This window comes from Salvelinus alpinus, chromosome 5, assembly GCF_045679555.1.
Source record: "Salvelinus alpinus chromosome 5, SLU_Salpinus.1, whole genome shotgun sequence".
NCBI lineage: Eukaryota > Metazoa > Chordata > Actinopteri > Salmoniformes > Salmonidae > Salvelinus > Salvelinus alpinus.
This window is the reverse complement of record NC_092090.1, coordinates 7,773,574-7,797,312: the sequence shown is the minus strand read 5'-3', so window position 1 is coordinate 7,797,312 and position 23,739 is coordinate 7,773,574. Positions and strand designations below refer to the sequence as shown.

Sequence of the window (23,739 nt, the reverse complement as noted above, 5' to 3'; positions counted from 1 at the left end):
AACGACTCTAATCTACTGGCTCTGGACCCTAATCTACTGGTACTGGACCCTAATCTACTGCTGGGTGTTAATGATGCTCAAGGACCCTAATCCACTGGTTCTGGACCCTAATCTACTGGTGCTGGACCCTAATCTACTGCTGGGTGTAAATGATGCTCAAGGACCCTAATCTACTGGTTCTGGACCCTAATCTACTGGTATTGGACCCTAATCTACTGGTTCTGGACCCTAATCTACTGGTACTGGACCCTAATCTACTGGTTCTGGACCCTAATCTACTGGTACTGGACCCTAATCTACTGGTTCTGGACCCTAATCTACTAGTACTGGACCCTAATCTACTGCTGGGTGTTAATGTTTCTCTCTGTGTCTCTCTCTCTGTCTCTCTATTATAAAACCTATGTGTGTGTGTGTGTGTGTGTGTGTGTGTGTGTGTGTGTGTGTGTGTGTGTGTGTGTGTGTGTGTGTGTGTGTGTGTGTGTGTGTGTGTGTGTGTGTGTGTGTGTGTGTGTGTGGGCATGTATATATGTGTGTGCATGTGTGTGTGTGTGTGTGCGTGTGCGTGTGTGTGTGTGTGCGTATGTGTGAGAGAGAGTCTGCGTGCGTACGTGTATGTTTGCCAAGTAAAATATCAATATAAACGGGGACATATTCTCTTCCTAAATTGGCAGTACAGGGGGATGATTAATACTTCTGCATCCTGCTAGCGCGTCGAGTCTCTGCATGCCAAATGGCATCCTACCCACTCTATAGTGGACTACGTTTGACCAGCAAGGGCCCAGGGAGATTTGAGATGCATCCCCCAGTGTCTCCTCTCTCCCAGCACACAGTAATCTCAGTAATCTCACTAAATCGGGGTCGATTTTAAAAAGAGTTATTACCTACGTTGAGATGCTTGAACTCTGCTAGACGGCAGATTCATATTTTCACCTATTATATTCCCACGCATACTTACAGGCCTAACATCTGTCAGAGTTAGTATGAGCAGGAAGGAAGCCACGGAGACTGATCCTGAAGGTACGGGAGACATGTTGAAGCCAGGGATAATGAGGTAAATATCCTCTGCAGATTAGCTTCCAGTCGTGAGACCCACTCGGGTAATATTGGACAAGGGGGAAAAAAAGACGTTAGAAATCGAATCGCTTACAAGAACACAATGAAACAAGGGAAGACTATGTGGTTTTAGCTTGATACCGTGGCGATGCCCAACGGAAATGGAACACCACATGACACACATTATTACATGGTTACATCAATGACATCATGTACTCGTGGCATGAGTAATACCTCTGTGTCTTCCACCCCCAGCCAATCACAAATTACTAATGTCAGCCTTCAGCTCAAGAGGCCATTGGTTGGCCTGTTCTATTTCAACACCACAGTACAGGACCAAAACATTCTGCTGTAGTAAACTTCCAAATATCCATGTTCCAATATGTTCCTAAAAACGTTTACAAAACAAGACAGGATGTGACATCACAGACTGAAGGATCCCCCCCGATGATGGGAACATTCTGGAACATCATGTCTAACCATCTGACCCCCCCCATCCAATCACAAGAACCTGAGGGGAAAACACTCTGGTGGAAGTTTTGGAAAATGAGCGATGCGTAAATATCATCTGTTTATGTGTTGATGACGCATGGCCCCACACAATGACACCTTTCTCTCTGCACAATGACACCTTTCTCTGCACAATGACACCTTTCTCTCTGCACAATGACACCTTTCTCTCTGCACAATGACACCTTTCTGCACAATGACACCTTTCTCTCTGCACAATGACACCTTTCTCTCTGCACAATGACACCTTTCTCTCTGCACAATGACACCTTTCTCTCTGCACAATGACACCTTTCTCTCTGCACAATGACACCTTTCTGCACAATGACACCTTTCTCTCTGCACAATGACACCTTTCTCTCTGCATAATGACACCTTTCTCTCTGCACAATGACACCTTTCTCTCTGCACAATGACACCTTTCTCTCTGCACAATGACACCTTTCTCTCTGCACAATGACACATTTCTCTCTGCACAATGACACCTTTCTATGCACAATGACACCTTTCTCTGCACAATGACACCTTTCTCTGCACAATGACACCTTTCTCTGCACAATGACACCTTTCTCTCTGCACAATGACACCTTTCTCTGCACAATGACACCTTTCTCTGCACAATGACACCTTTCTCTGCACAATGACACCTTTCTCTCTGCACGGCCAAAGAGGATTGCAGGAGGGTTATACAGTACCGGACGAACCACAGCGGATAATCTCACTGGGAGATTACGCTGTAGAGAAAACGACACAATGGTAAGAACTGGACAGCTTAACTCAATATCTGGAGTAAGCCTTCAGCGTATTATAATAGTAGTGTTGCTTTACCCATCATGCTCTCTGTTCAACAGAACATTCTAATAGAACACCAGTTACTATATCGTTTCATAACAGCAGGCATTATTCACATTGAATCAACCATCCAGCACGAGGTCATACTGCCATATTGGCTAACTCTTCTAGATCAGGGAAGGAGAGGTCATACTGCCATATTGGCTAGCTCTTCTTGATCAGGGAAAGAGAGGTCATACTGCCATATTGGCTAACTCTTCTTGATCAGGGAATGAGAGGTCATACTGCCATGTTGGCTAACTCTTCTTGATCAGGGAAGGAGAGGTCAAACTGCCATGTTGGCTAACTCTTCTTGATCAGGGAAGGAGAGGTCATACTGCCATATTGGCTAACTCTTCTAGATCAGGGAAGGCGAGGTCATACTGCCATACTGGCTAGCTCTTCTAGATCAGGGAAGGAGAGGTCATACTGCCATACAGGCTAACTCATCTAGATCAGGGAAGGAGAGGTCATACTGCCATATTGGCTCACTCTTCTTGATCAGGGAAGGAGAGGTCATACTGCCATATTGGCTAACTCTTCTAGATCAGGGAAGGAGAGGTCATACTGCCATATTGGCTCACTCTTCTAGATCAGGGAAGGAGAGGTCATACTGCCATATTGGCTAACTCTTCTTGATCAGGGAAGGAGAGGTCATACTGCCATATTGGCTAACTCTTCTAGATCAGGGAAGGAGAGGTCATACTGCCATATTGGCTAACTCTTCTTGATCAGGGGAGGAGAGGTCATGGAAACTTCAGGGCCAGTACCCCTGTATGTCCTAGGAGGTAACCTACTCCCTATATAGTGTACTACTTTTGACCAGGGCCCTCTATCCATCCCTCAGGTCATTATACAGCAGTAGACTACCACTACCATCCCTCAGGTCATAAACCATATCTCTTTCCCATCATCATTAGTCTAGTTCAGCTGTTCCCAAACAAGGGGTCGCGACCTGACATGAAAATGGGGTCACGGGAGAATTTCCAAACCCCCACCCCCCCAAAAAATAGATATATACAGTTGAAGTCGGATGTTTACATACACTTAGGTTGGAGTCATTAAAACTTGTTTTTCAACCACTCCACAAATGTTTGGTTAACAAACTATAGTTTTGGCAAGTCGGTTAGGACATCTATTTCGTGCATGACACAAGTAATTTTTCCAACAATTGTTTACAGACACGATTATCCCAACCGTGAAGCACGGGGGTGGCAGCATCATGTTGTGGAGGTGCTTTGCTGCAGGAGGGACTGGTGCATTTCACAAAATAGATGGCATCATGAGGCAGAAAAATTATGTGGATATATTGAAGCAACATGTCAAGACATCAGTCAGGAAGTTAAAGCTTGGTCACAAATGGGTCATCCAAATGGGCAATGACCCCAAGCATACTTCCAAAGTTGTGGCAAAATGGCTTGAGGACAACAAAGTCAAGGTATTGGAGTGGTCATCACAAAGCCCTGACCTCAATACTATAGAAAATGTGTGGGCAGAACTGAAAAAGCGTGTGCGAGCAAGGAGGCCTACAAACCTGACTCAGTTACACCAGCTCTGTCAGGAGGAATGGGCCAAAATTCACCCAACTTATTATGGGAACTTGTGGAAGGCTACCCGAAACGTTTGACCCAAGTTAAACAATTTAAAGGCAATGCTACCAAATACTAATTGAGTGTGTGTAGGAGCCTGTCAGTCTGCATAGAGACAGTGTGTGTAGGACTCTGTCAGTCTGCATAGAGACAGTGAGGACTCTGTCAGTCTGCATAGAGACAGTGAGGACTCTGTCAGTCTGCATAGAGACAGTGAGGACTCTGTCAGTCTGCATAGAGACAGTGTGTGTAGGACTCTGTCAGTCTGCATAGAGACAGTGAGGACTCTGTCAGTCTGCATAGAGACAGTGAGGACTCTGTCAGTCTGCATAGAGACAGTGAGGACTCTGTCAGTCTGCATAGAGACAGTGAGGACTCTGTCAGTCTGCATAGAGACAGTGAGGACTCTGTCAGTCTGCATAGAGACAGTGAGGACTCTGTCAGTCTGCATAGAGACAGTAAGGACTCTGTCAGTCTGCATAGAGACAGTGAGGACTCTGTCAGTCTGCATAGAGACAGTGAGGACTCTGTCAGTCTGCATAGAGACAGTGAGGACTCTGTCAGTCTGCATAGAGACAGTGTGTGTAGAGAAATTACTTCGGGACACTTACATGTATGTGTCTTCTTGGCTGCTGACGACCCTGAGAGAAACAGAAAGAGACCAGCCGTTAGATCGTCACTCAACTCAACGACGGGAGAGAGGAGTCTGTCTGTCTGGTTGGACCCCAACCCAACCTGAGGGGAGAGGACTCTGTCTGTCCGGTTGGACCCCAACCCAACCTGAGGGGAGAGGAGTCTGTCTGTCTGGTTGGACCCCAACCCAACCTGAGGGGAGAGGACTCTGTCTGTCCGGTTGGACCCCAACCCAACCTGAGGGGAGAGGAGTCTGTCTGTCCGGTAGGACCCCAACCCAACCTGAGGGGAGAGGAGTCTGTCTGTCTGGTTGGACCCCAACCCAACCTGAGGGGAGAGGAGTCTGTCTGTCCAGGTTGGACCCCAACTCAACCTGAGGGGAGAGGAGTCTGTCTGTCTGGTTGGACCCCAACCCAACCTGAGGGGAGAGGAGTCTGTCTGTCTGGTTGGACCCCAACCCAACCTGAGGGGAGAGGAGTCTGTCTGTCCAGGTTGGACCCCAACCCAACCTGAGGGGAGAGGAGTCTGTCTGTCTGGTTGGACCCCAACCCAACCTGAGGGGAGAGGAGTCTGTCTGTCTGGTTGGACCCCAACCCAACCTGAGGGGAGAGGAGTCTGTCTGTCTGGTTGGACCCCAACCCAACCTGAGGGGAGAGGAGTCTGTCTGTCTGGTTGGACCCCAACTCAACTTGAGGGGAGAGGAGTCTGTCTGTCTGGTTGGACCCCAACCCAACCTGAGGGGAGAGGAGTCTGTCTGTCCGGTTGGACCCCAACCCAACCTGAGGGGAGAGGAGTCTGTCTGTCCGGTTGGACCCCAACCCAACCTGAGGGGAGAGGAGTCTGTCTGTCTGGTTGGACCCCAACCCAACCTGAGGGGAGAGGAGTCTGTCTGTCCGGTTGGACCCCAACCCAACCTGAGGGGAGAGGAGTCTGTCTGTCTGGTTGGACCCCAACCCAACCTGAGGGGAGAGGAGTCTGTCTGTCTGGTTGGACCCCAACCCAACCTGAGGGGAGAGGAGTCTGTCTGTCCGGTTGGACCCCAACCCAACCTGAGGGGAGAGGAGTCTGTCTGTCTGGTTGGACCCCAACCCAACCTGAGGGGAGTGGAGTCTGTCTGTCCGGTTGGACCCCAACCCAACCTGAGGGGAGAGGAGTCTGTCTGTCTGGTTGGACCCCAACCCAACCTCAGGGGAGAGGAGCCTGTCTGTCTGGATGGCTCCTCTCCAAAAGGCCTCTCGGACCCCAACCCAACCTGAGGCATAAATCTGTTGGTCCTCAATGATTCGCTCCACTGGTGCTCTGTTCTACAGGCTGTGACAAGGGCACAGAAACAGGTGGGGAGGAGAGAGAGAGAGAGAGAGAGAGAGAGAGAGAGAGAGAGAGAGAGAGAGAGAGAGAGAGAGAGAGAGAGAGAGAGAGAGAGAGAGAGAGAGAGAGAGAGAGAGAGAGAGAGAGAGAGAGAGAGAGAGAGAGAGAGAGAGAGAGAGAGAGAGAGAGAGAGTGTGTGTGTGGGGATCTGTATCTCTGTGTGTACCTATGAGGACAGCAGAGACATGGCCCGAAGCCTTTACCTACTCAAGCAGGACTCACCCCATCTCCCCTCTCCTCCCTTCCTGTCTTCCCCCTGACCTCTGTACCCAGGTCTCCCCTCTCCTCCATTCCTGTCTTCCCCCTGACCTCTGTACCCAGGTCACCTCTCCTCCATTCCTGTCTTCCCCCTGACCTCTGTACCTAGGTCACCTCTCCTGTCTTCCTGTCTTCCCCCTGACCTCTGTACCCAGGTCACCTCTCCTCCATTCCTGTCTTCCCCCTGACCTCTGTACCCAGGTCACCCCTCTCCTCCATTCCCCCTGACCTCTGTACCCAGGTCTCCTCTCTCCTCCATTCCTGTCTTCCCCCTGACCTCTGTACCCAGGTCACCTCTCCTCCCTTCCTGTCTTCCCCCTGACCTCTGTACCCAGGTCTCCTCTCTCCTCCATTCCTGTCTTCCCCCTGACCTCTGTACCCAGGTCACCTCTCCTCCCTTCCTGTCTTCCCCCTGACCTCTGTACCCAGGTCTCCTCTCTCCTCCCTTCCTGTCTTCCCCCTGACCTCTGTACCCAGGTCTCCTCTCTCCTCCATTCCTGTCTTCCCCCTGACCTTTTTACCCATATCTCCTCTCCTATGGAGCCCACCACATCAACCATCTGGTCCTCTGTCTCTTCTCTCACACCACCATTCTGTCAACATCACTCTGCGATAGGAGAAATGATTCTCCACCCAAACACACACTGGAAATGCTCCCTCTCACCAATGAATGGCCTGTTTCTGAGAGAGAGAGACGAGAGAGAAGAGAGAAGAGAGAGAGAGAGACAGAGAGAGAGACGGAGAGAGACGGAGAAAGAGAGAGAGACAGAGAGAGAGAGAGAGAGAGAGAGAGAGAGAGAGAGAGAGAGAGAGACGGAGAGAGAGAGAGAGAGAGAGAGAGAGAGAGAGAGAGAGAGAGAGAGAGAGAGAGAGAGAGAGAGAGAGAGAGAGAGAGAGAGAGAGAGAGAGAGAGAGAGAGAGAGAGAGAGAGAGAGAGAGAGAGAGAGAGAGAGAGAGAGAGAGGGAGACAGAGAGAGACAGAGAGAGAGAGAGAGAGAGAGAGAGAGAGAGAGAGAGAGAGAGAGAGAGAGAGAGAGAGAGAGAGAGAAGCCCTGACCCCGGAACAGCCTGCCAAGTCCTGTCTCTACTGCCGCCCAAGCAGACAGACAGGGCCAGGGACGGAGGTCAGTTTCTCCTTGAGAGATGGAGGAGCTAGCAGAGGGGAGTTCAGGGTTGACACATGGTTACATCTCCCCATGGCTGCTGTGCTACTCTGATCCCATTATAGATGTGTGCTGAGTGGATGATATGTCATTTCCTCAGACAGACATCACTACCAGTCAGTCCAGGTGGCCTGTAATAATTCATGAATGAAGGTCTATGAATGATGGTATACAACTATATTTACCACAACATATTACAGTTTAGATTGTGAAATGACTGGTAAAGGGGTCAGATTGGGAAATGACTGGTAAAGGGGTCAGATTGTGAAATGACTGGTAAGGGGTCAGATTGTGAAATGACTGGTAAAGGGGTCAGATTGTGAAATGACTGGTAAAGGGGTCAGATTGGGAAATGACTGGTATAAAGGGGTCAGATTGGGAAATGACTGGTAAAGGGGTCAGATTGGGAAATGACTGGTAAAGGGGTCAGATTGGGAAATGACTGGTAAAGGGGTCAGATTGTGAAATGACTGGTAAAGGGTCAGATTGTGAAATGACTGGTAAAGGGGTCAGATTGTGAAATGACTGGTAAAGGGGTCAGATTGTGAAATGACTGGTAAAGGGGTCAGATTGTGAAATGACTGGTAAGGGGTCAGATTGTGAAATGACTGGTAAAGGGGTCAGATTGGGAAGTGACTGGTAAGGGATTGTGAAATGACAGGTAAGGAGTCAGATTGTGAAATGACTGGTAAAGGGGTCAGATTGTGAAATGACTGGTAAAGGGTCAGATTGTGAAATGACTGGTAAAGGGTCAGATTGTGAAATGACTCGTAAAGGGGTCAGATTGGGAAGTGACTGGTAAGGGATTGTGAAATGACAGGTAAGGAGTCAGATTGTGAAATGACTGGTAAAGGGGTCAGATTGTGAAATGACTGGTAAAGGGTCAGATTGTGAAATGACTGGTAAAGGGGTCAGATTGGGAAATGACTGGTAAAGGGGTCAGATTGTGAAATGACTCGTAAAGGGGTCAGATTGTGAAATGACTGGTAAAGGGGTCAGATTGTGAAATGACTGGTAAAGGGGTCAGATTGGGAAATGACTGGTAAAGGGGTCAGATTGGGAAATGACTGGTAAAGGGTCAGATTGTGAAATGACTGGTAAAGGGGTCAGATTGTGAAATGACTGGTAAAGGGTCAGATTGTGAAATGACTCGTAAAGGGGTCAGATTGGGAAGTGACTGGTAAGGGATTGTGAAATGACAGGTAAGGAGTCAGATTGTGAAATTTTATTTATTTATTTTATTTATTTAACCTTTATTTAACCAGGTAGGCAAATTGAGAACACGTTCTCATTTACAATTGCGACCTGGCCAAGATAAAGCAAAGCAGTTCGACACATACAACAACACATAGTTACACATGGAGTATAACAACATATAGTCAATAATACAGTGAAAAAAAAAAAAAATAAGTCTATATACAATGTGAGCAAGTGAGGTGAGATAAGGGAGGTGAAGGCAAACAAATATATGTATAAATAAATAAAAATATAAAAGGCCATGGAGGCGAAGTGAGTACAACACAGCACGTAAAATAAAAACTAAAAAAACAATGGAATGGTTGGTTTGCGGTGGAAGAAAGTGCAAAGTAGAGACAGAAATAAAGGGGTGCAAAGGAGCAAAATAAATTAATAAATAAATACAGTAGGTAAAGAGGTAGTTGTTTGGGCTAAATTGTAGATAGGTTATATACAGGTGCAGTAATCTATGAGCTGCTCTGACAGCTGGTGCTTAAAGCTAGTGAGGGAGATAGGTGTTTCCAGTTTCAGAGATTTTTGTAGTTCGTTCCAGTCATTGGCAGCAGAGAACTGGAAGGAGAGGCGTCCAAAGGAAGAATTGGTTTTGGGGGTGACTAGAGAGATATACCTGCTGGAGCGCGTGCTACAGGTAGGTGCTGCTATGGTGACCAGCGAGCTGAGATAAGGGGGGACTTTACCTAGCAGGGTCTTGTAGATGACCTGGAACCAGTGGGTTTGGCGACGAGTATGAAGCGAGGGCCAGCCAACGAGAGTGTACAGGTCGCAGTGGTGGGTAGTATATGGGGCTTTGGTGACAAAACGGATGGCACTGTGATAGACTGCATCCAATTTATTGAGTAGGGTTTTGGAGGCTATTTTGTAAATGACATCACCGAAGTCGAGGATTGGTAGGATGGTCAGTTTTACAAGGGTATGTTTGGCAGCATGAGTAAAGGATGCTTTGTTGCGGAATAGGAAGCCAATTCTAGATTTGACTTTGGATTGGAGATGTTTGATGTGAGTCTGGAAGGAGAGTTTGCAGTCTAACCAGACACCTAGGTATTTGTAGGTGTCCACATATTCTAAGTCAGAGCCGTCCAAAGTAGTGATGTTGGACAGGCGGGCAGGAGCAGGCAGCGATCGGTTGAAGAGCATGCATTTGGTTTTACTTGTATTTAAGAGCAGTTGGAGGCCACGGAAGGAGAGTTGTATGGCATTGAAGCTCGCCTGGAGGGTTGTTAACACAGTGTCAAAAGAAGGGCCAGAGGTGTACAGAATAGTGTCGTCTGCGTAGAGGTGGATCAGAGAATCACCAGCAGCAAGAGCGACATCATTGATGTAAACAGAGAAGAGAGTCGGTCCAAGAATTGAACCCTGTGGCACCCCCATAGAGACTGCCAGAGGCCCGGACAACAGACCCTCCGATTTGACACACTGAACTCGATCAGAGAAGTAGTTGGTGAACCAGGCGAGGCAATCATTAGAGAAACCAAGGCTGTCGAGTCTGCCAATGAGGATGTGGTGATTGACAGAGTCAAAGGCCTTGGCCAGGTCAATGAATACGGCTGCACAGTATTGTTTCCTATCGATGGCGGTTACGATATCGTTTATGACCTTGAGCGTAGCTGAGGTGCACCCATGACCAGCTCTGAAACCAGATTGCATTGCGGAGAAGGTGTGGTGGGATTCGAAATGGTCGGTAATCTGTTTGTTGACTTGGCTTTCGAAGACCTTAGAAAGGCAGGGTAGGATAGATATAGGTCTGTAGCAGTTAGGGTCAAGGGTGTCCCCCCCTTTGAAGAGGGGGATAACCGCAGCTGCTTTCCAATCTTTGGGGATCTCAGACGACACGAAAGAGAGGTTGAAGAGGCTAGTAATAGGGGTGGCAACAATTTCAGCAGATAGTTTTAGAAAGAAAGGGTCCAGATTATCTAGCCCGGCTGATTTGTAAGGGTCCAGATTTTGCAGCTCATTTAGAACATCAGCTGACTGTATTTGGGAGAAAGAGAAATGGGGAAGGCTTGGGCGAGTAGCAGAGGGGAGGGCAGTGCTGTTGTCCGGGGTGGGGGTAGCCAGGTGGAAAGCATGGCCAGCCGTAGAAAAATGCTTATTGAAATTCTCGATTATAGTGGATTTGTCGGTGGTGACAGTGTTTCCTATCTTCAGAGCGGTTGGAAGCTGGGAGGAGGTGTTCTTATTCTCCATGGACTTTACGGTGTCCCAGAACTTTTTTGAATTTGTGTTGCAGGAAGCAAATTTCTGCTTGAAATAGCTAGCCTTGGCTGTTCTAACTGCCTGTGTATATTGGTTTCTGGCTTCCCTGAAAAGTTGCATATCACGGGGGCTGTTCGATGCTAATGCAGAACGCCATAGGATGTTTTTCTGTTGGTTAAGGGCAGTCAGGTCAGGAGAGAACCAAGGGCTATATCTGTTCCTGGTTCTAAATTTCTTGAATGGGGCATGCTTATTCAAGATGGTGAGGAAGGCATTTTTAAAAAATGACCAGGCATCCTCTACTGACGGGATGAGATCAATATCCTTCCAGGATACCCCGGCCAGGTCGATTAGAAAGGCATGACTGGTAAAGGGGTCAGATTGTGAAATGACTGGTAAAGGGGTCAGATTGGGAAATGACTGTTAAGGGGTCAGATTGGGAAATGACTGTTAAGGGGTCAGATTGGGAAATGACTGTTAAGAGGTCCGATTGTGAAATGACTGGTAAAAGGGTCAGATTGTGAAATGACTGGTAAAGGGGTCAGATTGTGAAATGACTGGTAAAGGGGTCAGATTGGGAAATGACTGGTAAAGGGGTCAGATTGTGAAATGACTGGTAAAGGGGTCAGATTGTGAAATGACTGGTAAAGGGGTCAGATTGTGAAATGACTGGTAAAGGGGTCAGATTGGGAAATGACTGGTAAAGGGGTCAGATTGGGAAATGACTGGTAAAGGGGTCAGATTGTGAAATGACTGGTGAAGGGGACACAAGGATATTTAAAACAACAATAATATTCAGCTACTTCATGAGTCACTGCTGCTGGCAGCGCTGCTTAATAACCAGCACCATAAATGTCTGAATACTGAGCCTCTACCCTTCTATCACTGAGGACAGAGGAGAGAGGAGAGAGAACGGAGGGATTTCTTTCCAGGGAGAGACACAGACCATGACAGCGCAATACACAAGGGGTGGAACAGTGGCAAAGGTACCCACAGGACAAACAGAATAATATTAGTCTGAGGAGAGATTAAATAGCATTAATACAATTGTCTGATAGACACAGACAGTCAGGTAGAGGGAGAGAGACAGACAGCTAGGTAGAGGGAGAAACACACAGACAGGTAGAGAGACAGATAGAGTAGTATTGTTCTGATACTCAGTGTGTAGGACTGGTCCATAGTATTGTTCTGATACTCAGTGTGTAGGACTGGTCCATAGTATTGTTCTGATACTCAGTGTGTAGGACTGGTCCATAGTATTGTTCTGATACTCAGTGTGTAGGACTGGTCCATAATATTGTTCTGATACTCAGTGTGTAGAACTGGTCCATAATATTGTTCTGATACTCAGTGTGTAGGACTGGTCCATAGTATTGTTCTGATACTCAGTGTGTTGGACTGGTCCATAGTATTGTTCAGTGTGTTGGACTGGTCCATAGTATTGTTCTGATACTCAGTGTGTTGGACTGGTCCATAGTATTGTTCTGTGTGTAGGACTGGTCCATAGTATTGTTCTGATACTCAGTGTGTAGGACTGGTCCATAGTATTGTTCTGATACTCAGTGTGTAGGACTGGTCCATAGTATTGTTCTGATACTCGGTGTGTAGGACTGGTCCATAGTATTGTTCTGATACTCAGTGTGTTGGACTGGTCCATAGTATTGTTCTGATACTCAGTGTGTAGGACTGGTCCATAGTATTGTTCTGATACTCAGTGTGTAGGACTGGTCCATAGTATTGTTCTGATACTCAGTGTGTTGGACTGGTCCATAGTATTGTTCTGATACTCAGTGTGTAGAACTGGTCCATAATATTGTTCTGATACTCAGTGTGTAGGACTGGTCCATAGTATTGTTCTGATACTCAGTGTGTTGGACTGGTCCATAGTATTGTTCAGTGTGTAGGACTGGTCCATAGTATTGTTCTGATACTCAGTGTGTAGGACTGGTCCATAGTATTGTTCTGATACTCAGTGTGTAGGACTGGTCCATAGTATTGTTCTGATACTCAGTGTGTAGGACTGGTCCATAGTATTGTTCTGATACTCAGTGTGTAGGACTGGTCCATAGTATTGTTCTGATACTCAGTGTGTAGGACTGGTCCATAATATTGTTCTGATACTCAGTGTGTAGGACTGGTCCATAGTATTGTTCTGATACTCAGTGTGTAGGACTGGTCCATAGTATTGTTCTGATACTCAGTGTGTAGGACTGGTCCATAGTATTGTTCTAATACTCAGTGTGTAGGACTGGTCCATAGTATTGTTCTGATACTCAGTGTGTAGGACTGGTCCATAGTATTGTTCTGATACTCAGTGTGTAGGACTGGTCCATAGTATTGTTCTGATACTCAGTGTGTAGGACTGGTCCATAGTATTGTTCTGATACTCAGTGTGTAGGACTGGTCCATAGTATTGTTCTGATACTCAGTGTGTAGGACTGGTCCATAGTATTGTTCTGATACTCAGTGTGTAGGACTGGTCCATAGTATTGTTCTGATACTCAGTGTGTAGGACTGGTCCATAGTATTGTTCTGATACTCAGTGTGTAGGACTGGTCCATAGTATTGTTCAGTGTGTAGGACTGGTCCATAGTATTGTTCTGATACTCAGTGTGTAGGACTGGTCCATAGTATTGTTCTGATACTCAGTGTTTAGGACTGGTCCATAGTATTGTTCTGATACTCAGTGTGTAGGACTGGTCCATAGTATTGTTCTGATACTCAGTGTGTAGGACTGGTCCATAGTATTGTTCAGTGTGTAGGACTGGTCCATAGTATTGTTCTGATACTCAGTGTGTAGGACTGGTCCATAGTATTGTTCTGATACTCAGTGTGTAGGACTGGTCCATAGTATTGTTCAGTGTGTTGGACTGGTCCATAGTATTGTTCTGATACTCAGTGTGTAGGACTGGTCCATAGTATTGTGCAGTGTGTAGGACTGGTCCATAGTATTGTTCAGTGTGTTGGACTGGTCCATAGTATTGTTCTGATACTCAGTGTGTAGGACTGGTCCATAGTATTGTTCTGATACTCAGTGTGTAGGACTGGTCCATAGTATTGTTCTGATACTCAGTGTGTAGGACTGGTCCATAGTATTGTTCTGATACTCAGTGTGTAGGACTGGTCCATAGTATTGTTCTGATACTCAGTGTGTAGGACTGGTCCATAGTATTGTTCTGATACTCAGTGTGTAGGACTGGTCCATAGTATTGTTCTGATACTCAGTGTGTAGGACTGGTCCATAGTATTGTTCAGTGTGTAGGACTGGTCCATAGTATTGTTCTGATACTCAGTGTGTAGGACTGGTCCATAGTATTGTTCTGATACTCAGTGTGTAGGACTGGTCCATAGTATTGTTCAGTGTGTTGGACTGGTCCATAGTATTGTTCTGATACGCAGTGTGTAAGACTGGTCCATAGTATTGTTCTGATACGCAGTGTGTAGGACTGGTCCATAGTATTGTTCTGATACTCAGTGTGTAGGACTGGTCCATAGTATTGTTCAGTGTGTAGGACTGGTCCATAGTATTGTTCTGATACTCAGTGTGTAGGACTGGTCCATAGTATTGTTCTGATACTCAGTGTGTAGGACTGGTCCATAGTATTGTTCTGATACTCAGTGTGTAGGACTGGTCCATAGTATTGTTCTGATACTTAGTGTGTTGGACTGGTCCATAGTAGTGTTCTGATACTCAGTGTGTAGGACTGGTCCATAGTATTGTTCTGATACTCAGTGTGTAGGACTGGTCCATAGTATTGTTCTGATACTCAGTGTGTAGGACTGGTCCATAGTATTGTTCAGTGTGTTGGACTGGTCCATAGTATTGTTCTGATACTCAGTGTGTAGGACTGGTCCATAGTATTGTTCTGATACTCAGTGGGTGTACATGTTTACATGTGAGAGACTTACAGTAGAGAGTCATTTAACAGACTCTCTGATCCAGAGAGACTTACAGTAGAGAGTCATTTAACAGACTCTCTTATCCAGAGAGACTTACAGTAGAGAGTCATTTAACAGACTCTCTTATCCAGAGAGACTTACAGTAGAGAGTCATTTAACAGACTCTCTTATCCAGAGAGACTTACAGTAGAGAGTCATTTTACAGACTCTCTTATCCAGAGAGACTTACAGTGGAGAGTCATTTAACAGACTCTCTTATCCAGAGAGACTTACAGTAGAGAGTCATTTAACAGACTCTCTTATCCAGAGAGACTTACAGTAGAGAGTCATTTAACAGACTCTCTTATCCAGAGAGACTTACAGTAGTGAGTCATTTAACAGACTCTCTTATCCAGAGAGACTTACAGTAGAGAGTCATTTAACAGACTCTCTTATCCAGAGAGACTTACAGTAGAGAGTCATTTAACAGACTCTCTTATCCAGAGAGACTTACAGTAGTGAGTCATTTAACAGACTCTCTTATCCAGAGACACTACAGTAGTGAGTGGATACATTTTCATACTGGTCCCTCGTGGGAATCGAACACACAACCCTGGCGCTGGAAGGGCCGTGCTCTACCAACTGAGCTACACGGAGATGAACGATGGAGTCACCAACTGCACCAGTCGACAAAGTCATTCAACAAATGTTTCTGTAATGACACAGTTACACGGATATGTTCACATAACCAGAAACCATATTAAAATAATTCTAAAATAAACATAAAATAATCATTCTAATTTTTCAGAAGACCTAACTAACCTCGAGGAGAGGCCAAGTCTCCTGAGTAGCTAAGAGCAGAATGACTTGTTACTCCCCGGGACAATGTTATTTCTGGTCTGCTATAATTGGTTCCGACTATATCTACCACACTCTACAGGTGGCTGCTCCTATCTCTTTATCACCAAGGAATTATCCATTCATTCACAATTTCCTTCACATTTAGCTCCGATTCCAATGGACGAAAAGGACATATTTTAGTTATACCAGATAAGTCATTATATTTATATTCACGCAGGTCTCAATTCAATATTTGTCTGGCTTTCCAAGAAGGTGGAGACTGTTTACTGGGCTGGTAATCAGTCTCTACTCTAGACTCTATACTACTGGGCTGGTAAACAGTCTCTACTCTAGACTCTATACTACTGGACTGGTAAACAGTCTCTACTCTATACTACTGGGCTGGTAAACAGTCTCTACTCTAGACTCTATACTACTGGGCTGGTAAACAGTCTCTACTCTAGACTCTATACTACTGGGCTGGTAAACAGTCTCTACTCTAGATTCTATACTACTGGGCTGGTAAACAGTCTCTACTCTAGACTCTATTCTACTGGGCCGGTAAACAGTCTACTCTATACTACTGGGCTGGTAAACAGTCTCTACCCTAGACTCTATACTACTGGGCTGGTAAACAGTCTCTACCCTAGACTCTATACTACTGGGCCGGTAAACAGTCTACTCTATACTACTGGGCTGGTAATCAGTCTCTACTCTAGACTCTATACTACTGGGCTGGTAAACAGTCTACTCTATACTACTGGGCTGGTAAACAGTCTCTACTCTAGACTCTATACTACTGGACTGGTAAACAGTCTCTACTCTAGACTCTATACCACTGGGCTGGTAAACAGTCTCTACCCTAGACTCTATACTACTGGGCTGGTAAACAGTCTCTACTCTAGACTCTATACTACTGGGCTGGTAAACAGTCTCTACTCTAGACTTTATACTACTGGACTGGTAAACAGTCTACTCTATACTACTGGGCTGGTAAACAGTCTCTACTCTAGACTCTATACTACTGGGCTGGTAAACAGTCTCTACTCTAGACTCTATACTACTGGGCTGGTAAACAGTCTCTACTCTAGACTCTATACTACTGGACTGGTAAACAGTCTCTACTCTAGACTCTATACTACTGGGCTGGTAAACAGTCTCTACTCTAGACTCTATACTACTGGGCTGGTAAACAGTCTCTACTCTAGACTACTGGGCTGGTAAACAGTCTCTACTCTAGACTCTATACTACTGGGCTGGTAAACAGTCTCTACTCTATACTACTGGGCTGGTAAACAGTCTCTACTCTAGACTCTATACTACTGGACTGGTAAACAGTCTCTACCCTAGACTCTATACTACTGGGCTGGTAAACAGTCTCTACTCTAGACTCTATACTACTGGGCTGGTAAACAGTCTCTACTCTAGACTCTATACTACTGGGCTGGTAAACAGTCTCTACTCTAGACTCTATACTACTGGGCTGGAAAACAGTCTCTACCCTAGACTCTATACTACTGGGCTGGTAAACAGTCTCTAATCTATACTACTGGACTGGTAAACAGTCTCTACTCTATACTACTGGACTGGTAAACAGTCTCTACTCTATACTACTGGGCTGGTAAACAGTCTCTACTCTAGACTCTATACTACTGGGCTGGTAAACAGTCTCTACTCTAGACTCTATACTACTGGGCTGGTAAACAGTCTCTACCCTAGACTCTATACTACTGGGCTGGTAAACAGTCTCTACCCTAGACTCTATACTACTGGACTGGTAAACAGTCTACTCTATACTACTGGGCTGGTAAACAGTCTCTACCCTAGACTCTATACTACTGGGCTGGTAAACAGTCTACTCTATACTACTGGGCGGGGAAACAGTCTCTACTCTAGACTCTATACTACTGGACTGGGAAACAGTCTCTACTCTAGACTCTATACCACTGGGCTGGTAAACAGTCTCTACCCTAGACTCTATACTACTGGGCTGGTAAACAGTCTCTACTCTAGACTCTATACTACTGGGCTGGTAAACAGTCTCTACTCTAGACTTTATACTACTGGACTGGTAAACAGTCTACTCTATACTACTGGGCTGGTAAACAGTCTCTACTCTAGACTCTATACTACTGGGCTGGTAAACAGTCTCTACTCTAGACTCTATACTACTGGGCTGGTAAACAGTCTCTACTCTAGACTCTATACTACTGGACTGGTAAACAGTCTCTACTCTAGACTCTATACTACTGGGCTGGTAAACAGTCTCTACTCTAGACTCTATACTACTGGGCTGGTAAACAGTCTCTACTCTAGACTACTGGGCTGGTAAACAGTCTCTACTCTAGACTCTATACTACTGGGCTGGTAAACAGTCTCTACTCTATACTACTGGGCTGGTAAACAGTCTCTACTCTAGACTCTATACTACTGGACTGGTAAACAGTCTCTACCCTAGACTCTATACTACTGGGCTGGTAAACAGTCTCTACTCTAGACTCTATACTACTGGGCTGGTAAACAGTCTCTACTCTAGACTCTATACTACTGGGCTGGTAAACAGTCTCTACTCTAGACTCTATACTACTGGGCTGGAAAACAGTCTCTACCCTAGACTCTATACTACTGGGCTGGTAAACAGTCTCTAATCTATACTACTGGACTGGTAAACAGTCTCTACTCTATACTACTGGGCTGGTAAACAGTCTCTACTCTAGACTCTATACTACTGGGCTGGAAAACAGTCTCTACCCTAGACTCTATACTACTGGGCTGGTAAACAGTCTCTAATCTATACTACTGGACTGGTAAACAGTCTCTACTCTATACTACTGGGCTGGTAAACAGTCTCTACTCTAGACTCTATACTACTGGGCTGGTAAACAGTCTCTACTCTATACTACTGGACTGGTAAACAGTCTCTACTCTATACTACTGGGCTGGTAATCAGTCTCTACTCTAGACTCTATACTACTGGGATGGTAAACAGTCTCTACTCTAGACTCTATACCACTAGACTGGTAAACAGTCTCTACTCTAGACTCTATACTACTGGGCTGGTAAACAGTCTCTACTCTAGACTCTATACTACTGGGCTGGTAAACAGTCTCTACTCTAGACTCTATACTACTGGGCTGGTAAACAGTCTCTACCCTAGACTCTATACTACTGGACTGGTAAACAGTCTCTACTCTAGACTCTATACTACTGGGCTGGTAAACAGTCTCTACTCTAGACTCTATACTACTGGGCTGGTAAACAGTCTCTACTCTAGACTCTATACTACTGGACTGGTAAACAGTCTCTACTCTAGACTCTATACTACTGGGCTGGTAAACAGTCTCTACTCTAGACTCTATTCTACTGGGCCGGTAAACAGTCTCTACCCTAGACTCTATACTACTGGGCTGGTAAACAGTCTCTACCCTAGACTGTATACTACTGGACTGGTAATCAGTCTCTACTCTAGACTCTATACTACTGGGCTGGTAAACAGTCTCTACTCTAGACTCTATACTACTGGGCTGGTAAACAGTCTCTACTCTATACTACTGGACTGGTAAACAGTCTCTACCCTAGACTCTATACTACTGGGCTGGTAAACAGTCTCTACTCTAGACTCTATACTACTGGGCTGGTAAACAGTCTCTACTCTAGACTCTATACTACTGGGCTGGTAAACAGTCTCTAATCTATACTACTGGACTGGTAAACAGTCTCTACTCTATACTACTGGGCTGGTAAACAGTCTCTACTCTAGACTCTATACTACTGGGCTGGTAAACAGTCTCTACTCTAGACTCTATACTACTGGATGGTAAACAGTCTCTACTCTAGACTCTATACTACTGGACTGGTAAACAGTCTCTACTCTATACTACTGGGCTGGTAATCAGTCTCTACTCTAGACTCTATACTACTGGGATGGTAAACAGTCTCTACTCTAGACTCTATACTACTGGACTGGTAAACAGTCTCTACTCTATACTACTGGGCTGGTAAACAGTCTCTACCCTAGACTCTATACTACTGGGCTGGTAAACAGTCTCTACTCTAGACTCTATACTACTGGGCTGGTAAACAGTCTCTAGCCTAGACTCTATACTACTGGGCTGGTAAACAGTCTCTACTCTAGACTCTATACTACTGGACTGGTAATCAGTCTCTACTCTAGACTCTATACTACTGGGCTGGTAAACAGTCTCTAGCCTAGACTCTATACTACTGGGCTGGTAAACAGTCTCTACTCTAGACTCTATACTACTGGACTGGTAATCAGTCTCTACTCTAGACTCTATACTACTGGGCTGGTAAACAGTCTCTAGCCTAGACTCTATACTACTGGGCTGGTAAACAGTCTCTACTCTAGACTCTATACTACTGGACTGGTAATCAGTCTCTACTCTAGACTCTATACTACTGGGCTGGTAAACAGTCTCTACTCTATACTACTGGGCTGGTAATCAGTCTCTACTCTAGACTCTATACTACTGGGCTGGTAAACAGTCTCTACTCTAGACTCTATACTACTAGACTGGTAAACAGTCTCTACCCTAGACTCTATACTACTGGGCTGGTAAACAGTCTCTACTCTATACTACTGGGCTGGTAAACAGTCTCTACTCTAGACTCTATACTATTGGGCTGGTAAACAGTCTCTACTCTAGACTCTATACTACTGGGATGGTAAACAGTCTCTACTCTAGACTCTATACCACTAGACTGGTAAACAGTCTCTACTCTAGACTCTATACTACTGGGCTGGTAAACAGTCTCTACTCTAGACTCTATACTACTGGGCTGGTAAACAGTCTCTACTCTAGACTCTATACTACTGGGCTGGTAAACAGTCTCTACCCTAGACTCTATACTACTGGACTGGTAAACAGTCTCTACTCTAGACTCTATACTACTGGGCTGGTAAACAGTCTCTACTCTAGACTCTATACTACTGGGCTGGTAAACAGTCTCTACTCTAGACTCTATACTACTGGACTGGTAAACAGTCTCTACTCTAGACTCTATACTACTGGGCTGGTAAACAGTCTCTACTCTAGACTCTATTCTACTGGGCCGGTAAACAGTCTCTACCCTAGACTCTATACTACTGGGCTGGTAAACAGTCTCTACCCTAGACTGTATACTACTGGACTGGTAATCAGTCTCTACTCTAGACTCTATACTACTGGGCTGGTAAACAGTCTCTACTCTAGACTCTATACTACTGGGCTGGTAAACAGTCTCTACTCTATACTACTGGACTGGTAAACAGTCTCTACCCTAGACTCTATACTACTGGGCTGGTAAACAGTCTCTACTCTAGACTCTATACTACTGGGCTGGTAAACAGTCTCTACTCTAGACTCTATACTACTGGGCTGGTAAACAGTCTCTAATCTATACTACTGGACTGGTAAACAGTCTCTACTCTATACTACTGGGCTGGTAAACAGTCTCTACTCTAGACTCTATACTACTGGGCTGGTAAACAGTCTCTACTCTAGACTCTATACTACTGGATGGTAAACAGTCTCTACTCTAGACTCTATACTACTGGACTGGTAAACAGTCTCTACTCTATACTACTGGGCTGGTAATCAGTCTCTACTCTAGACTCTATACTACTGGGCTGGTAAACAGTCTCTAGCCTAGACTCTATACTACTGGGCTGGTAAACAGTCTCTACTCTAGACTCTATACTACTGGGCTGGTAAACAGTCTCTAGCCTAGACTCTATACTACTGGGCTGGTAAACAGTCTCTACCCTAGACTCTATACTACTGGACTGGTAAACAGTCTCTACTCTAGACTCTATACTACTGGGCTGGTAAACAGTCTCTAGCCTAGACTCTATACTACTGGGCTGGTAAACAGTCTCTACTCTAGACTCTATACTACTGGACTGGTAATCAGTCTCTACTCTAGACTCTATACTACTGGGCTGGTAAACAGTCTCTACTCTATACTACTGGGCTGGTAATCAGTCTCTACTCTAGACTCTATACTACTGGGCTGGTAAACAGTCTCTACTCTAGACTCTATACTACTGGGCTGGTAAACAGTCTCTACTCTATACTACTGGGCTGGTAATCAGTCTCTACTCTAGACTCTATACTACTGGGCTGGTAAACAGTCTCTACTCTAGACTCTATACTACTGGGCTGGTAAACAGTCTCTACTCTAGACTCTATACTACTAGACTGGTAAACAGTCTCTACTCTATACTACTGGACTGGTAATCAGTCTCTACTCTAGACTCTATACTACTGGGCTGGTAAACAGTCTCTACTCTATACTACTGGACTGGTAAACAGTCTCTACCCTAGACTCTATACTACTGGGCTGGTAAACAGTCTCTACTCTATACTACTGGGCTGGTAAACAGTCTCTACTCTAGACTCTATACTATTGGGCTGGTAAACAGTCTCTACTCTAGACTCTATACTACTGGGCTGGTAAACAGTCTCTACTCTAGACTCTATACTACTGGGCTGGTGAACAGTCTCTACTCTAGACTCTATACTACTGGGCTGGTAAACAGTCTCTACTCTAGACTCTATACTACTGGGCTGGTAAACAGTCTCTACTCTATACTACTGGGCTGGTAAACAGTCTCTACTCTAGACTCTATACTACTGGGCTGCTAAACAGTCTCTACTCTAGACTCTATACTACTGGGCTGCTAAACAGTCTCTACTCTAGACTCTATACTACTGGGCTGGTAAACAGTCTCTACTCTAGACTCTATACTACTGGACTGGTAAACAGTCTCTATTCTAGACTCTATACTACTGGGCTGGTAAACAGTCTCTACTCTATACTACTGGGCTGGTAAACAGTCTCTACTCTAGACTCTATACTACTGGGCTGGTAAACAGTCTCTACTCTATACTACTGGGCTGGTAAACCGTCTCTACTCTAGACTCTATACTACTGGGCTGGTAAACAGTCTCTACTCTAGACTCTATACTACTGAGCTGGTAAACAGTCTCTACTCTATACTACTGGACTGGTAAACAGTCTCTACTCTAGACTCTATACTACTGGGCTGGTAAACAGTCTCTACTCTAGACTCTATACTACTGGGCTGGTAAACAGTCTCTACTCTAGACTCTATACTACTGGGCTGGTAAACAGTCTCTACTCTAGACTCTATACTACTGGGCTGGTAAACAGTCTCTACTCTATACTACTGGACTGGTAAACAGTCTCTACTCTAGACTCTATACTACTGGGCTGGTAAACAGTCTCTACTCTATACTACTGGGCTGGTAAACAGTCTCTACTCTAGACTCTATACTACTGGGCTGACAGTACACAGTGTACACTGCATGGTGCTGATTCATTTGACGTATTTAAGGGGGGGGTTCCATTTAAACCCAATCCCCGGTTTTGCTATTCATAGTTAAGAGGCAAACATGGAGGAGGAAATTGAAGCTTAGTCCAGTAAATTGCTTGACGAGGAGTTGTGGCCTGTGGTTCTACACAGGAATGAGGAGGCCTTTCAGCACCCCTCGTATTCAGGAAACTAAACACACACAAACACACACACACACACACACACACTCAGAAAACTAAACACACACACACACACACAGAAAACTAAACACACACACACACACACACACACACACACACACACACACACACACACACACACACACACACACACACACACACACACACAAACACACACACACACTCAGAAAACTAAACACACACACACACACACACACACACACACACACACACACACAGAAAACTAAACACACATACACACACACACACTCAGAAAACTAAACACACACACACACATTTAGAAAACTACACACACACACACTCAGAAAACAAAAACACACACATTTAGAAAACTAAACACACAAACACACACATTCAGAAAACAAAACCAACTGGGGTGTATTTTCCAAGAGGTGTGTGTATCTGGGTATTGTTTCCCCTGGCTAGATTCCAGGATGGAGACAGAGAAACTCCTAGCATGCATCCAGTGTCAGCCTTCAGGTAACTGACAAAATAAAGGAAACACCAACATAAAGGGTGTTAATAGGGGCGTTGGGTCACCACCAGCCAGAACGGCTTCAATACACCTCGACATAGATTCTACAGGAGTCTGGAACTCTCTATTGGAGGGATGAGACACCGTTCCT

The 23,739-nt window shown here is 45.3% G+C and overlaps 1 protein-coding gene across 3 annotated transcripts in view; it reads right to left on the bottom strand.

The window, feature by feature from the left end:
* LOC139575465 (nuclear receptor ROR-alpha A-like) overlaps positions 1 to 23,739 on the bottom strand; it is a 340,490-nt gene that overhangs the window by 122,831 nt on the left and 193,920 nt on the right. For all 3 annotated transcript variants that reach the window (XM_071400452.1, XM_071400453.1, XM_071400454.1), the window contains exon 2: positions 4,595 to 4,624. In XM_071400452.1, the coding sequence (XP_071256553.1) occupies positions 4,595 to 4,624 (30 nt within the window). The remainder of the gene's footprint in view (positions 1 to 4,594; positions 4,625 to 23,739) is intronic.